Source organism: Pygocentrus nattereri, chromosome 15 (genome assembly GCF_015220715.1).
Source record: "Pygocentrus nattereri isolate fPygNat1 chromosome 15, fPygNat1.pri, whole genome shotgun sequence".
Taxonomy (NCBI): Eukaryota; Metazoa; Chordata; class Actinopteri; order Characiformes; family Serrasalmidae; genus Pygocentrus; species Pygocentrus nattereri.
Window position 1 is genome coordinate 9,107,675 of NC_051225.1, and position 16,389 is coordinate 9,124,063.

Consider the following 16,389-nt stretch of genomic DNA (forward strand, 5'->3'; position numbering starts at 1 on the left):
ATATGGTCATAATGATCTGTGTGTATGAGCTGAGCTGACAGTGTAAATGGTGGTGGGATGTGGGCTGATTGGATATGAATTATAGAGTATTAATCCTGGGTTTTCATGTATATCAGCCTGCCTACATTTCCTCTGAGAGGACTTGTCTGTATGTAACAATCGCCCACGTCACACGCTCTTCTCCCAGGCGGGCATCTTCATTTTTTCAGCCTCTGTTTTTCTCTGTATTGGTTTCGTTCGGCCCACGCTGTGCAGTGCGTTCATGTGGACCCCCCCCCCCCCATCTCTCTCTGTGTCTCTGACCTCAGGTACACACTCACCGAGGGTGACTTTCATCACCTGAAGAACGCCAGGCTCACCCACCTCCACCTCCCTCCCCCCGCCCTCAAGATTGTCACCATCCACGAGTGTGAGTCATCGGAGAACAGCATCGCCATGACAACCCGCCCCGTCGCTAAATCCAGCCTCTCCATCTTCCAGGTGACAGCCAAGGTCCTCTCAGCTCATAGCGGGAGGAACATGGGGTCAGTCAGGGCAGAGACAGTAAAAGAGGACTGCAGTAGGTTAGCTGAGTGTGCTGGGTTAGCATGTGCTGGGTTTGGCTGACCGCATGATGTAGTGCTGATTAGGTTAAGGAGAACACTGAGGTCTTCTCAGTGTCATCCTGATTATTGGAATACTCTCAGTATTGATTTGGTCACTTTACAGATACATAATTACACAGATTTGACACACTTTCATAAAAATATTTACCTTTCAGGGTCCAAATGCTTTCACTTCGTCTTCAGAATCTTTAGTTAGGGAACAATTATACACTGATCAGCCATGACATTAAAACACATCCTCGTTTTTACACTCATTGTCCATATGATCAACTCCACTTACTATATAAGTGCACATGTAGTTCTACAGTTACAGACTGTAGTCCATCTGGTTCTCTGCATACTCTGTTAGACCCCTTTTACCCTGTTCTTCAGTGGTCAGGATCCCCATAGGACCACCACAGACTATGTATTATTTGGGTGGTGGATCATTCTCAGCACCACAGTGAGGCTGACGTGGTCGTGGTGTGGATCAGACACAGCAGTTTTAATCTTATGACTGATTGATGAATTCAATAATCTCTGATGTTATCTGAAATTGATATTAAACATTATTATATTATTAATATTGTAATTATATGATGTTGTAATATTACTAGATTAAAAATTTATAAATCGTCACTGTCCAAAGAAAAGGATCTCCAAAATGGTTTGTTTTTATCATGAAATTTACACACAATGTAAAAGGCAATAGTTTTATATTATATATATATATATTATACATATATATATATATATATATATATATATATATATATATATAATATTGCTGCCTCCCATGTCAGGTGAAGTGTGTCCTTGCTTAAAACATTTTGAAATTGGTCAAATGTGACAAAATACAATTGGTGGGCTCCTGATATCATTGTGGGGATATAGCCTATGTATGAGAAGTACTGGATATAATCATTATCAGTATAGGTTTACAACTGTGCATGAACACAATTGAATAATACTATTTTATCTAATGGGAGATGATAATGGAATTTTTCATTTTTGCTGGTGGATATGGAATGTTCCGCGACCATGAGGGAGAAGCGGCTTAGAAAATGGATGGACGGATATGGAATGTTTGTTGAGCTTTGTTTATTTTTCTGTTAGTGGCAAGTCTGTAAAACTGTTTTGTGTCTTATCTGCCCTCAGCCTCCAATCTGTCCACTGCCACAGACTGCCCTGGTCAGTCTGAGTATTAGTCCCAGTTCAGCTCTGCCAGGGGACGCTCTCAACTCCACTGTGGATACCAGCTTCTGTGAGAGCCCACCGGCTCCTGGCCCTCAGCCCCCAAGCCCTAGCCTGGTGAGACACACAAACATACACACACCAAATATGCTAGAACTGTGAGTTTGATTAATCAGTGAGGAGATAAATACAAAAAACTGTGAGTCAGTATGAGTCACAGGCACAACAGCCTGGAGCCGAGCAAGTTAGTCACTGGAGTTATAAACCACTGAGGAACTGCGAACTGTTCAGAGGGTATCTGGGATGTCAGAACTGCAGCGAACTCACAATGGATAAACAAGGAAAAGTCATGTGTCTACTATTTCATACTATTTCACTGTTTCATTACTTCAGCCTTTGTCATCTTATTATGTACAGTACTATGCAAAAGCCAGAGACTGCCCTTCATTTATTTCATTTCCACAGCCATTGAGTATTTAGCTATTTCTGAGGAGATTACATGTAATATAATCCATTTGCATGCAAACAGTACCCAGAAGCATCAACGACGAAATATAACATCAAAGCTCAGATCAAATGTCAAATCAAATTCCACACTTTGCCTTTATTACAATTTCCAGTCTTTTCAGGAGTACTGCCTTAAGTTTTTCAAAGAAATCTGCAGGCATATTTTTCCACACCTCTAAAGTACAGTCTTAGAAGTTGGTTGCATTTTCTGCTTCTCACAATCCAAGTAATCCCAAATCCATTAGGTAATGTTGAGGTCTGGACTCGGGGGTGGTCATTCCATTGTTCTGAGGCAGTTAGTAGCTTCTTTGTTTGATCTGCAAATTTCCATTTCTCAGTAAAAGTTTCTTGATAGCTATGCACTCAAAAAAAAGGCTCTTCAGTTGTTCTTTAATAAAGCTCTATGTAGAACAATTCCATGCTTTTAATGGTTCTTTGTATGGTGAAATTTTCTTTAGATTGTTGGTGAATGTAATCCTAAACATATTCTGTGATGGTGAGGTCTGGACTCTGGGGTGGCCAGTCATTGGTCTCTGGATCTTTCTTTGAACTCCAGTTTTGGAAACTCCTCTCATTTGACTTTCCCTTTTCTTATGCAAGTGAATTATCTTATATGCTGATGAAGTGATAAGCTCACAGTGATGCAAGTAGATGCCCCTCTCGTGTCCTGGATTGTTGACGACCTGACTGGCAGACCACAGTACGCCTGCAGCACTGTGTGTCAGACAGAGTGGTCAGCAACATTGGAGTTCCACAAGGAACTGTCCTCTCTCCCTTCCTCTTCACCCTCTACACCATGGACTTCAGCTACTGCACAGAGACTTGCCACCTTCAGAAGTTTTCTGATGACTTTGCAATAGTTGGATGTATCAACAAGGGTAATGAGGAAGAGTACAGGGCGACGGTGAAGGACTTGGTCGCATTGTGCGAGCGGAACCACCTGCAGCTCAATGTGATAAAGACAAAGGAACTGGTGGTGGACCTGAGGAGGGACAAAGCACCGGTGACCCTTGTGTCCATCAGGGGGGTCAGTGTGGACACTGTGGAGGATTACAAATATCTGGGTGTGTATATTGACAATAAACTGGACTGGGCTAAGAACACTGACGCCCTCTACAGGAAGGGCCAAAGTCATCTCTATTTTCTGAGGCGCCTGAGGTCCTTCAGCATCTGCCAGACTATGCTCAGGATCTTCTATTTGCCTGTGGTGGTGAGTGCTATCCTCTATGCTGTTGCATGCTGGGGAAGCAGGCTGAGCGTAGCAGATGCCAATAGACTCAAAAAACTGATCCACAAGGCCGCTGATGTTGTGGGTGTGGAGCTGGACTTGCTGACGGCAGTGTCTGGAGAGGAGGATGCTGTCTAAGCTTCAGGCCATTATGGACAATGGCTCCCACCCACTCTACGACACGGTGATGAGACACAGGAGCTCATTCAGTGCAAGACTCACCACAGAGCGCCACAGGAGATCATTCTTACCTGTGGCCATCAAGCTCTATAACTCCTCCCTCAGTGTGTGATTCACAAAGTGTGGTTCATCTGTGCAAAACTCAATACCAAACTGTTCATATGTGTAATAATAATAATAATAATTGGGTGCAATAACTCAGAGGTACAATCGTTTGAACTGCCTTATACTAGATGTTTAATATTTATTATCACAGTCACTGCCACTTTACTATATTCATAAGGACTTAAATCTCATGTACATATTGCAAATTTCTCTTTATCTTCTCTTCTTTTACATAAATGGTTGCAACTGTAACAAATGCCATTTCCCTCTGGGATCAATAAAGGATTCTGATTCTAATTCTAATTCTGATTATATCTAATCTCCTCTGAAATATCTCCTCGAAAAATTAATAGCTTTTTGTTGGTAGCCATTTTGAGTGGACAGTATATTAATGATGGGTGGTCTCTGGCTTTTGCACAAACCCATATCTTGATTTTTTGCCATATTGGCCGGCTAAATTAGCATTTCTCCTTTGTCCCATTTAATCACCATTTTCCTTGTTCTCTTGTGTCTTTTTTTGTGCTTTCTGTATTTGAGATTTCCATGCATTTGGAATCACTCAACCCGGAATTCAAATCAAATTATCTTATATTAACCTCTGAAATGGGCGTTTCACCCACCAATCGCTCATGCCTCAGATCTTATCATATTTTACTGATAATGAAATAATAAAATACATGCTGTTTGTCGCTTCTCAGGGGGAGTAAGGCAATGTTTTGTGAGTGACCTGAAGTTTGCACGTAAGAGTTAATGATATTTTCTTTTCTATTCTTCCTCAACCAGATGGAAGTGAGAAGGCTCAGCCCGGTCAGCCGGCTGGAGGGAGCGTCCCTCTCAGCCACGGGCCTGTCCTCCTCTGGCGGTGCCCCTCAGGGTCCAGTGCTGCAGTTCTTCACCAAGCTGCGGCGCCACGCCAGCCTAGAGGGAGCCAGCCCATACTTTAAAATCAAAAGATGGAAGTTTGACAGCAGCCAGAGAGCCTCCAGTCTGGACACCAGAGGTATGATATACGCTGCCCAGCTGAAGAGACACATTGGTCATTTAAAATGATGCCTTGGTTCTGCTATTCAGGAACCTAGACAGTGTTTAAATAAATAAATAACACACACACAAAAACAACAGCCTTGTATCATGAATATTCAGCAGATTCTGAAGAATAGATGTTCAGGCAGAGGAACAGGGTGAATAAGCAGGATGACATTTTCAGAATGGCTGTCTGAATTTTAAATTACAGTGATATGTCCAATTATGCTTGCTGTTAGACATGCAAAGGTACATTGGTAGTTAATGGTTACTTATATATATATATATATATATATATATATATATATATATATAATATATATATATATGCACTATATTGCCAAAGTATTCACTTGTCTGCCTTCACACACATATGAACTTGAGATCCCATTTTTAATCAATAGGTTTTAATATGATGTCGGCCCACCCTCTGCAGCTATAACAGCTTCACCTCTTCTGGGAAGGCTTTCCACAAGGGTTAGGAGAGTATTTATGAGAAATTTTCACCATTCTTCCAGAAGCGTATTTGTGAGGTCAAACATTGATGTTGGACGAGAAGGCCTGGCTTGCAGTCTCCGTTCTAATTCAACCCAAAGGTGTTCTGTTGAGTAGAGATCAGGACTCTGTGCAGGCCAGTCAAGTTCTTCCACACCAAACTCGCTCATCCATGTCTTTATGCTTTGTATGTCATGGTGGAACAGGACCTGGCCATCCCCAAACTGTTTGGCTGTTCCCAAACTGTTCCCTCAAAGTTGGGAGCATGAAATTGTCCAAAACCTCTTGGTCTACTGAAGCACTAAGAATTCCTTTCACTGGAACTAAGGGGCCGAGTGCAACCCCCCCTACACTATGCAGTCAGATAGTTAATGTTCTCCTGGCAACCGCCAAACCCAGACTCGTCCATCGGATTACCAGACAGAGAAGTGTAATCCGTCACTCCAAAAAGCACGTCTCCACTGTTCTAAATACCAGTAACGGCACTTTACACCACTGCATTCGGCGCTTTGCATTGTGCTTGGTGATGTAAAGCCATGGAAACCCATTCCATGAAGCTCTCTACACTGTTTTTGAGCTAATCTGAAGGCCACAAGAAGTGTGGAGGTCTACAGTGATTGACTCTGCAGAAAGTCGGCGACCTCTGCACACTATGTGCCTCAGCATCCGCTGACCCCTCTCTGTCATTTTACATGGCCGACCACTTCATGGCTGAGTTGCTGTCGCTTCCCAATCACTTCCACTTTGTTATAATACCACTGACAGTTGGCTGTGGAATATTTAGTAGTGAGAAATTTTCATGACTGGACTTGTTGCACAGGTGGCATCCTATCACTGTACCACTCTGGAATTCACTGAGCTCTTGAGAGAGACCCATTCCCAACACTGACATGGTGGTGGTGTGTGTTGCGCTGGTCTGAGTGGATCAGACACAGCAGTCCTGCTGGAGTTTTTAAACACCTCAGTGTCACTGCTGAACTGAGTATAGTCCACCAACCAAAAATATCCGGTCAACATCGTCCTGTGGGCAGCGTCCTGTGACCACTGATGAAGGACTAAATGAAGACCAACACAAACTGGGCAGCAACAGATGAGCTATCATCTCTGATTTTACATCTACAAGGTGGACAAAAAAATCAACATGTAATTTGACCAGGGGCACCTGAACTCTTCATATGACTGTACTTTACTGTACAAACCATAAGAGCAATAGTGCTAATGGTGTAAAATCTACAGAATATATATACAGAATCATATCATATACTGGAGAGACACAAATGAAGAGGAAATGACTTCACAGAATTCTTCTCAAATCATATCTCAGACTAAATAAAGGCTTGTGCTCATACATGTGTATGAAAGGGTTAACTTTGTCAGCGATTTATTTATTGTTTTGCTGCTTCCACAGCAAGTTACGCATGGCCTGATTTGCCACAGCTCATTTTAATGAGAATTATTTACGGCTTTCAAGCGAATGAAATGACTTCATTATGTACTGTAACCACCTACCATATCCATTATATCATAAACAGTGATGGGCATTTTCTGGTTTTAACTAATATTTTCATGCTAACTACACTTCCAGTCCTGAAGCTTTATGTGTCCTCCATTTCTAGTCTATTCCAAGTTGATTCCACACAAACCTAATTCCAAAAAAGACACATTTAACTTGGAAACCAACACATATAAAATAGGAAGGATAAACTAGACCATTGTTAATGGATAAACTAGATGCATTGTAAAATAACATGTACACAAAAATCCTAAAAGCATCAGTTTGTTTATCATCTGAATAAAATAAATAATCGAAATAATGTCTCTGATCATAAGCAAATATTTTAAAAAGGTGAAATACGTTTTTGGAATGCAGCATTTTGAAAAAAATATTAAACTACACCTGACGTGATAAATTAAAACATAAATTGGCTCCCTCTTTCTGGTGTTGCCGAGGGACCTGAGGGCTGAGGCAGTGGGAGGATGGAGCAAACAAGTTCCCTCTGTCCCTCTCAGCTCAGGTGCTCAGGTGCTAAGCTAGGCTGCTACATAACACCCCACAAGTCACTTTTTTCCAGGTATACTGAAAAACCATTAGTGGACTCTTGGAGGAGTTAACCATTAAAAAAAAAACACATTTTTAGTGCAGAGGTTCTTTAAAGTGACCAAACTGCTGAGGTGACAGGAAGGTGATGGGAATCAATTTGGGAGTCGATTCCAAGTTGATTCCACACAAACTTAATTCCAAAAAAGACATAGATAAGGACATCTGGTAAAAACAAAGAGTACAATAATAATTATATTTGACCTTAGATATAGATAGGATATAGAGCTAATGCTCACTAAATTTTCAACAGCGGCTAACTAAACTGTCAATGGCGCTGGCAATGCTATTTGATAATCCAGTTCCTTGTTGCAAATTTGGCATTGCACGTTGTTTTTACCAAGCTGTCTTGAGAATGTCTCGCACTTTGTGTATGTGTGAGTGTGGGCAAACTCAAATGCCACTGTGTGGGATTAAATTCAGGAGTCTGTTGTCAATTCCTGAACATCTGGAATCAAGGAATTGCTTTTTTTGGGGGTTTGGTTCCCAGCCCTATCGATGACGGTAGGGACAGTAACAAAGCAGATGTGTTTTGTTCCTTTCTGTCGGCTACGCAATTCAATCTTCAGTGGGTATTTGGGAGGATAATTGAAGTTTATTTTTTGATTGATGACAAATAACATTTGTGATAATGAGTTCTGTGCCTGCATAAGGAAGCAAGGTATACAGGTGGCAACGTGGGAAATGAAGACAGTGTTTTGAATCCATAAAACGGTCATTTTCCTGGCCTGAGGGAGGGCAAACTCATACTGAAAGTGTCATAGCCTGTCATTAAGCTTTTAAACTGTGCATTGCCTTGCAGAATGCTCAAATACCCTATTATATCTGCAAGCTTCATTGGAAGAGAAGTAGATAGTGAGAGTCAGTGCATGTGTGTATCCATGTGCGTGTGCCTGTTTGTGCAATGCTGCAGAATGTACTTGTGGGTAAGAGGGTGTGGTTGTGTTCAGATGCCAAGACTTCCTCTATGGCAGATGGTTGGGTCTTTCCTTCCAACGCTTCATAGGCAAGCAATCGGTCTTTCTCTTATTTGACCTGATAAAGAGACAGAACCAACAAATCAACAAATGCTAGCCAAACTGCTGCACAATAGTTTGAATAAAATTAATTGAGCAAATGGAATATAGATAAAATACACATGGTGTATCAGGATTGGACTAAAGTTACCAGGCAATGCTGGCACAAATTTATGTTCCACAATCTTGGGGCAATTATCATTCAGTAACCCTGAAACACGTTTGTTATACATTATGCAGTTAAGATGCAGAGAAGCTGATATGTGAGTGTAAATATGAGCCCTTATGGAGTTAACCGTGGGTATTTTGGGACGTACGTTGATCACATTCACTCTACTTCACAGGATCCCCCAAGCGAAGGCCATTCCAGAGGCAGCGAGCAGCCAGCGAGAGCATGGATGAGGAGGAACACGGTGCCCACCACATTGACCTTATCCAGTACATTGCGCGCACCAAGGACATGGCCTACTGCCCGAGCAGGCCGGCGCCGCGCCTCCTTTCCCCCCCATCCACACCCCCACCGTCCCTCGGCAGGTATCTTTAATTCCCTCCCCCATCTGTCCACCGCAGCAACCATCCACCTCCTGCACCACGCAAACGAGCCATTCCATGCTGGAGTGATGGAGTCTTAGCAGGGCAATGTGACCTTATTAGTGCCTGTGAAGTTCACGGGAGATGGGTCAAATAGCTCCAGGGCACTTTTGAAGATTGTAGCTGCAATGGAACTGCTTATGAGTTCCTCAAGTATCTTGTGTACCAGAGAGGTGTGTCGGTGTGTTTGCCTGTCAGTTTCATAGGATGCATTGCTGCTCTTACATTTACACATACCAAGGCTCATGGCTGCGCAGTATTTCTGTCACATTAACCACAGTGTGTGGCATAGTACAGTACACCATCTGTGCTTTGGCAGTAACATCTGCTTGAATCTCTTCTTGCTTGTCTGAAAGCTGTCAAAGAAAAAAATGTGTAATGATATATAGACCAAATGATGTGTAACAGAATGCCTGAATCAACTGTTTTCATGTAAGAGATGTGATCCCATCACATCATCTGTGTGAGGTGTGATAATTTCTGATGGACTTATGTGTTCCTCTACAGGTTAGAGGTGGAGGTGATGGTGGAGCCAAGCTGCAGCAGAGCGATGGGGCCTGGGGTGATTGGCTTAAGTGCCGAGCCCCAAGATGAGGCTCCTGGAATGGGCTATCGTCGGGAGAGTACAGATACCCAGACCCTCTATCGTGACATCTGGACCCTGCGTGCGTCTCTGGAGCAGTACATTTCCTCTGATCAGAGCAGTAACAACGACAAAGACTCAGTGCACAGTGATGCGGACAGTGTGTGTTCAGTAAGACTTAGGATGGAGAGGGGTGGCCTGCCCAGATACCCCTCTGAAGACACTGGGGATGGGATGGAGGGGGAGACAGAGTTGCCTGGGGATGCTGGTTTAGAGAAACGAGGGAAGAGGGATAGTGTGGATTCGGAGAGGGGGAGCGATGGAGAGTCAGGAACACGGAAGCTTCTGCAGATGGATAGTGGTTATGCATCTATAGAAGCCCCGTCCCGTGGCCCTGATGAGGTACGGCTGTTTCGGAGCAGCAGTGAGAGTAAGGACGGGTCGGCAGTGGAACGTCGACATTTCTTCACCAGTTCAGGACACAGGGGAACTGTATGTGAAAGCTTTGAGACGGACATTTTTGATGAAGAACTGGAAGAGGAACCTATGGGAGCCAGCGGAGGTAGCGATGGCTTGACAGAACTGGACGAGGGTGTTATGGTTTGGTCACCGTATGGCCAGATGTTTACTCAGTCTGACACAACCCAGCCACGTGCCCCCGTTCTGTCTCGTCGGGACTACAGCATAGATGAGAAAACGGACGCGCTCTTCCATGAGTTTCTGCGCCATGATCCCCAGTTTGACCAGCAGGAATCGCCGGTGCGCTCCAAGCACCGTTCCCGTGTGCACCTGCGCAAGCAGTGGCAGCGCTCCAAGCAGTACAGTGACCCAGGCCAGCGCTTCCACTCCTCCTTTGACCGATACCGCACTCCACTTCGCCGCGGAGAGACTGTCAACTACCCCCTGGAGAGTAGCTATCACAGTACACTCCCCCGAATTGTCAGCGCTCCGGATGAGGAGAGCAGTGAGGGGGCAGCCAGCCTTCCTGAGACACCCAAGGCAGATCAGAGCTCAGCAGCTGCCAGTGAGAATGTTGCAGCTTTGAGGGACGACCACACAGGGGTCTCTTCCAGCACTGACACGAGTGGTGATTTGAAGGGCAAGGTGGAAATTGCATCCTCAACATCACTTCCCCTGTCTGAAAGCACTGTGGGACAACCAGAAGTCCCAGCAGAGGAATCTGGGCAGATGCGCCCACTGCTTGATCCAGGTGATGAACACCTGCCCCCACAGCTGACCGAAACAGGGTACGGCCCCCAGACCATCACGACTGAGCTGAGTGATAAGCTAGCCATGAACCTTGAGGAGCGTCTGTACTCGGGCCTGCGCAGGACCAGGGAACAGCCAGAGTGCGCACTGACAGCCACTCATGCCTCACCCGACCACAGCCCAGTGTAGCATGTGGCTCCACTCATCCCCACCAACTCTATGCTTACATCTACAGGGCTTCAGTGTCCAGGTTGGATGGATATTACCCTTAAGTTCAGAGCACACTGACTCAACGTTCTCCAACAAACACCAACAAGCCAAAATATTATGCCATACTTTGGATGATTCTAGAACAGAAGTACTCAATCCTGATCCTGGAACTCTACCAGCCTGTAGAGTCCAGACCCAACACACCTAGCTCTAATATTCCAATGCACCTGGGTTAGATCAGGTATATTAGATTAGGACTGAAGCTAAACTTTGCAGGGTGGTAGATCTCTAGTTGTTTGGGAATCCCTGCTCTAGAATGTTATTCTCTATTCATAGTTGTTCATTTCTCTTGTCAGTTCATGTATTGGAACAGTATCCTGCTGACTGCCAACATAAGAATGTTGGTGTTTGTTGGAGAATGTTGGGTCAATGTGCCATGGCCTTTAAATACTGATTTGAGACCAGGTTGCTTGTCGCTTGAAGGTTATAATCATGACAGGTCCCAGATCAGCGTTTATGGGAAATTCTATCCGATTTCATCTCCAAGGTTGAGTAAGTGGAGATTAGGACCCTTACCTCACATCTAACATGACATTTTTGAATGGTATTTCTATTTGTTTGTATTGCTTTATTCAAGCTCCATTTAGCTACGTGTTGAGCTCAAAAGCCAATATATTCTCTGCACTAGGTACTCCACTGTGAAATTGGGTGCTACTAGACTTCTGATTAATTATATGTTCTTCAGCATTGATTTGCCATATTACTGTATAGTATCTCAATTTAAATTCTTCCTCTTTTTGGACAGAAATCTCTTGACCAAAATTAAGTTTGTATCATTCAGTTCAGGCTACGCATTCATCTAAGTGCTTGCATATTTGTGTGTGTTTTTTTTTTAATTATGGCAATGCTTTATATGCTTTATCATTCAATCTTGTAGTTAGAGGAGCTGTCAGAACTTTTTCCTGTAGTTTTATGAAAGTCAATCTTAGTCTATGGTACGATGAGCACAAATGATGTAAGCGGAGATCACACATTAACGGGTAGCAATGACTACAAACTGCGCACCAAATGGTCGAGCGCCGCACTAAGGTTATTTATGAAATAAGCTTCCCTTCGTTGATGTCTTGAATGTGATATAGATGCAGTTCCTCCATTGATGCTCTCCTGACCTGGCTCTAGCTCAGATACCTGTTTTGTCAATCTAGCTGTAAAATAAAGTAACTTCGGGTTAATTTAACATGACAAAATGAGGTATGTATGTTGCACTACAATGATCCATGTGTGACCTCTGCTGAGTATGCACCTTCGTCACAGCTTCAGAAACCCCAGTATTCTTCAGGAAGTGTCCTTGTCATTTAAACATGGTGTGGTTTGTCCTAAAACTGCTGAAATAGGGGAAAACTGCCTTTTGTGGGATCAGTGTTGTTCATGACCATGCTATTTATTTATTATCCTTTTAATATTCAGTGTTGATGTACATGTTTTTTTAATGTTTAATGTCTAAAAATGAGAATTGATCTAGAGTTCAAGGTCATAGACTGTTTGGTGCCAAATAAGTCACGTAAGCTAATCAACACAATCAAAAAATAAAAATGTATCATTGTGGGAAACATATTCATAACCTAGTTGGAGTGCACAAACACTGGCCTCTGTCAGGGTTTGAATGAGGCCTCTGCTGTGTCCCCAGTGTCATTTGTGTTCTATTAGATTTGATGAGGGAGGCATGCTGCTTCCTGCATGCTTGTCACAGACCAACCGCTATGTGTTCATTAACATTTGATTTTTGTGTGAATACAACAAAAGAGAAGTATCCCCGGAGGGCAACAACTGCACATCCGGCCTCTGGGAAAAAAAACCAAAAAAACAACAAAGGAGTCATTTGTGAAGAGTCCCACGTACACACATAACCCCATGCGAGTGGAAGTTGCTACCAATGCTAACATTCAAGTCAACAGCAATTATCCAGTAGCCGGGATTAAAGATAGGAATTCTTATTCAGGGATTCCTGGAGAGAGTAACTGCTGTTGGTAAAAGCCTTTTGTAGATGTGTGCAGAGTATGGGCCAGCTTCTTTGATCAGGTTCATGGACACATGGACCTTCTCAGTTAGAGCAGAATTCAGCTTTGTTTTGTCCTTTCCAAATGTTCAGAACTCACGGGAGAGAGAAAGTAGAGAGAGAAGCCATTAGGCCATGTGGTAGCTAAGGGAGGTTAGGAATTACATAGACACAAATGGAGCGTCATAAGTGTGCTTTTATGGCATTTTTCCACCGGACAGTGTAGTGCAGCACAGTGTGGTTACTTTTTCGAACTAACTGTATCTAGGTGAGGTTCTGTGGAGGTTATGCTGTGATCACTACTTCTAATGCTATTGTTAGAATATATAAATATATCCATAAGTTGTTGAAATTTGAGGTAATTCAGAGTGATCGGATTTGAAATAGGAATGCAAACTTTCCGACTCAGTTTTCTTCACAGTGGTGGTGATAGGAACAGGGGTCATGGAGTCTACAACACAGACATAGGCATTTTATTTACTATCCAAAGGAACCATTGAACCTGTATGTGTCTTTTGTGGTTTTAGAAATAATGTTGAGAATGAAATAGAAAAATATGTTTTCTTTGGGGGCTATTTTGTTTTACAACAGGCTTTTAAAAAAGTCGTTTTTAGGCCAAATTTTTATTGCAAACCTATCGAAAAACATCAGGAAGCATATCTGTAATCTTTTTGTGAAAGGACTTTATATGAGGTAGCTTTTAGAGGCATTAAACAATTGAGACATTTGGTTCCTATCACCACCACTGTAAAGAGGATTACTACACAGATTACTACACTGAATGACTTTACACTCTTATTTATCAATTTAGTTATGTACAAATTTTGAAAGTCTGTGTAATTCCTTCTAATAATGGGATTGGTAAACACAGTGAAGAGTAGCAACAGTGGACAGGTTGCCTTTTACTCAGCATTTGGCTTCATGTATAGCCACAAACAGTGATTTGGGGTAATGTTTTTTTTTGGCCAGGGTTACACTACACAACTTCTCAGTCTGGTGGAGTCTCAGCTACTTGGCTCTAGTCTGAAGATTTTTGGCTGAGAGTCGACCATAGTCTGTGAAGGGCGCAGACTCAGATTTGTGGCCTCCCAATCGTGTTTTAGACCACTTGGAGTTTGTCAAACATGTTTTTTCAACTTGACTCTGATTGGACTCCTGCACGAGCCAATGAAAACTGAGAGCATGAAAGAAGGCCCTCACTTAAACATGTTTACCCACTGCTTACTGCGTCTGCGCGAACAGCAGTGAAAACGGACGCTTCATGTTTGTTTATTTGCGTCTCCTGGTAACAGGAGAGCGCGAGAGTTAATGTGGTTTTTGCGTGAGCTCTTGCAAGTTCCGTTCAGTTCAGCAGCAGCTTAAAAGTTGTGTAGTTTTTGATCCCTAATCATTTAGTGTGGGAATATTTTACTTGTCCAAAAAAAGCCAGTCGTATAGTGCGAGATGTCCAGTCTTCCTATAACCTGTTAAGACCTATAATCGGTCGTATCATGAACCCAACTCTTTAGACTCGAGTCAGACTGATTCTTTAATGGTCGCATTTGACCAATCAGTGGTCTAGTGGTCACACAAGATTACAGATTTTTAACCATACCATGCCGTACTGGCCGCTGGAAAAGCACAAGTGAGAGAGAAAGAGAGATGTTAGTATAGAGAGGTATAGAGAGCTTCATGTTCCTCAGCTGCCAATGTATAGTGATTGGGATGAATCCTATGAGAGGTACAGCCTCCTTTAAGCATGTTTAAAAGCATTAAAAGCATCTCCTACCTGTCTGTCCTGCAGCTTCCACCGTATCTCTTTACATCATGTTGTATGGCTGAATTCGCTGGATTCCTTTTCAGTTCCTGACAGCACAGATCCGAACACTTGCTGTTTGATAAATTCCACAATAACAATAACAATGTCAATAACAACCGTGCAAGGCCAGGTACATTTGTACAGAGCGCAATTCTGAAATGTATACAAGCACAATAGTGTCCCATAGCAGGCTCTAGAGTAGTCTATGTCTTCTCTTTAGCTATAGACTCTAAAGGGGATACACGAGTGATCTGTTTTGTGCGCTATTAAGTAGCCTGTCTAATGCATTGATGCATTACTGTGCATAGTTTTGCATGAGATGAAACCGTTTTAGTAAGATATCTATTTCAGATCTAAAGTTCAGTACCAAATTAGAAGCTACATATTGGATGCTTATTTGTTTAAAGCGTTAAATAAATAGAAAGCAGAATGATATTCGTACTGAGATAGTTTTTACGTATTTTACGGAGTATTTATTTTAGGGGTACGCCTTGCTGATTGATGAGATTTTTGCTAAGATTATGTCCATGGCAGAAAAAAGATATATATTTCTTTTTGCTAGTATATTTCCACAAGAAAAAAATTCTTTTGCTAGCTATATTTCCATGTAGAAAAAAAATATTTCTGTATAATTGCTTGATATTTCAGTGGCTCAGTTTACAGAGGGAAAATGGCAGAAAGATCGAATAAAAGTTTGGAGAACAATTGTCAATTTTTGTTTACCTCGATCTGTTTACTCTGGATCTTTTAAGCCTTGAGGGACCAACCAATGTAAATGTTTATTTTGGGTTCATGTTTTCCAACTAGCCAATAAAGAATGATGCATTATATTTGTGTATGGCTCATCATTTTTGGTTACAAGGTTTCATCTGTAGATTACATAATACACACACGCTCGCACATATTCTAAGCCGCTTCTCCTTCTGGGTCGGCCGGGGGATGGGGGTGCTGGAGCCTATCCCAGCTGTCATTGGGCAAAAGGCAGGAGATACCCTGGACAGGTCGCCAGTCCATCACAGGGCAGGCAGACAGACATACACACCTAGGGGCAATTTAGCATGTCCAAATGGCCTGACTGCTTGTCTTTGGATTGTGGGAGGAAACCCACACAGAGAACATGTTAACTCCACATAGGAAGGAACCTGGTCACCTAGCCGGGGACTCGAACCCAGGCCCTGCTTGTTGTGAGGCGACAGCGCTACCCACCATGCCACCATAGATTACACAGTACACTCTTAGCAAAAAGTATATGATACCAAAGAGGGTTGTTTGATTTGGAACAGCCCTTTCGGTACGATATAATGTTCCATGAAAAAGTCCATCCTTCGTTTATATAATTTCAGCCATTTGAGTATAAATATTTAAATTTTCAGTGTCAAAAAACAGAAGATATATTTAAACATAATATTAAAGTAATAATCCACGAGAGGGTGGCAGTGCCGTGGTGGGTAGCACTGTCGCCTCACAGCAAGGAGGGCCTGGGTTCGATTCCCCGGCTGGGTCCTCTTTGTG

The 16,389-nt window shown here is 42.8% G+C and overlaps 1 protein-coding gene across 3 annotated transcripts in view; it reads left to right on the top strand.

Moving 5' to 3' along the window:
- Window positions 1-15,705, top strand: part of cbarpb (CACN subunit beta associated regulatory protein b) — a 35,877-nt gene extending 20,172 nt beyond the window's left edge. For all 3 annotated transcript variants that reach the window (XM_017701385.2, XM_037545338.1, XM_017701386.2), the window contains exons 6-10: window positions 309-480; window positions 1,743-1,895; window positions 4,582-4,798; window positions 8,775-8,964; window positions 9,529-15,705. In XM_017701385.2, coding sequence (XP_017556874.1) covers window positions 309-480; window positions 1,743-1,895; window positions 4,582-4,798; window positions 8,775-8,964; window positions 9,529-11,002 — 2,206 coding nt within the window. In that variant the 3' untranslated portion in view covers window positions 11,003-15,705. The remainder of the gene's footprint in view (window positions 1-308; window positions 481-1,742; window positions 1,896-4,581; window positions 4,799-8,774; window positions 8,965-9,528) is intronic.
- The last annotated feature ends 684 nt before the right edge of the window (window positions 15,706-16,389 follow it).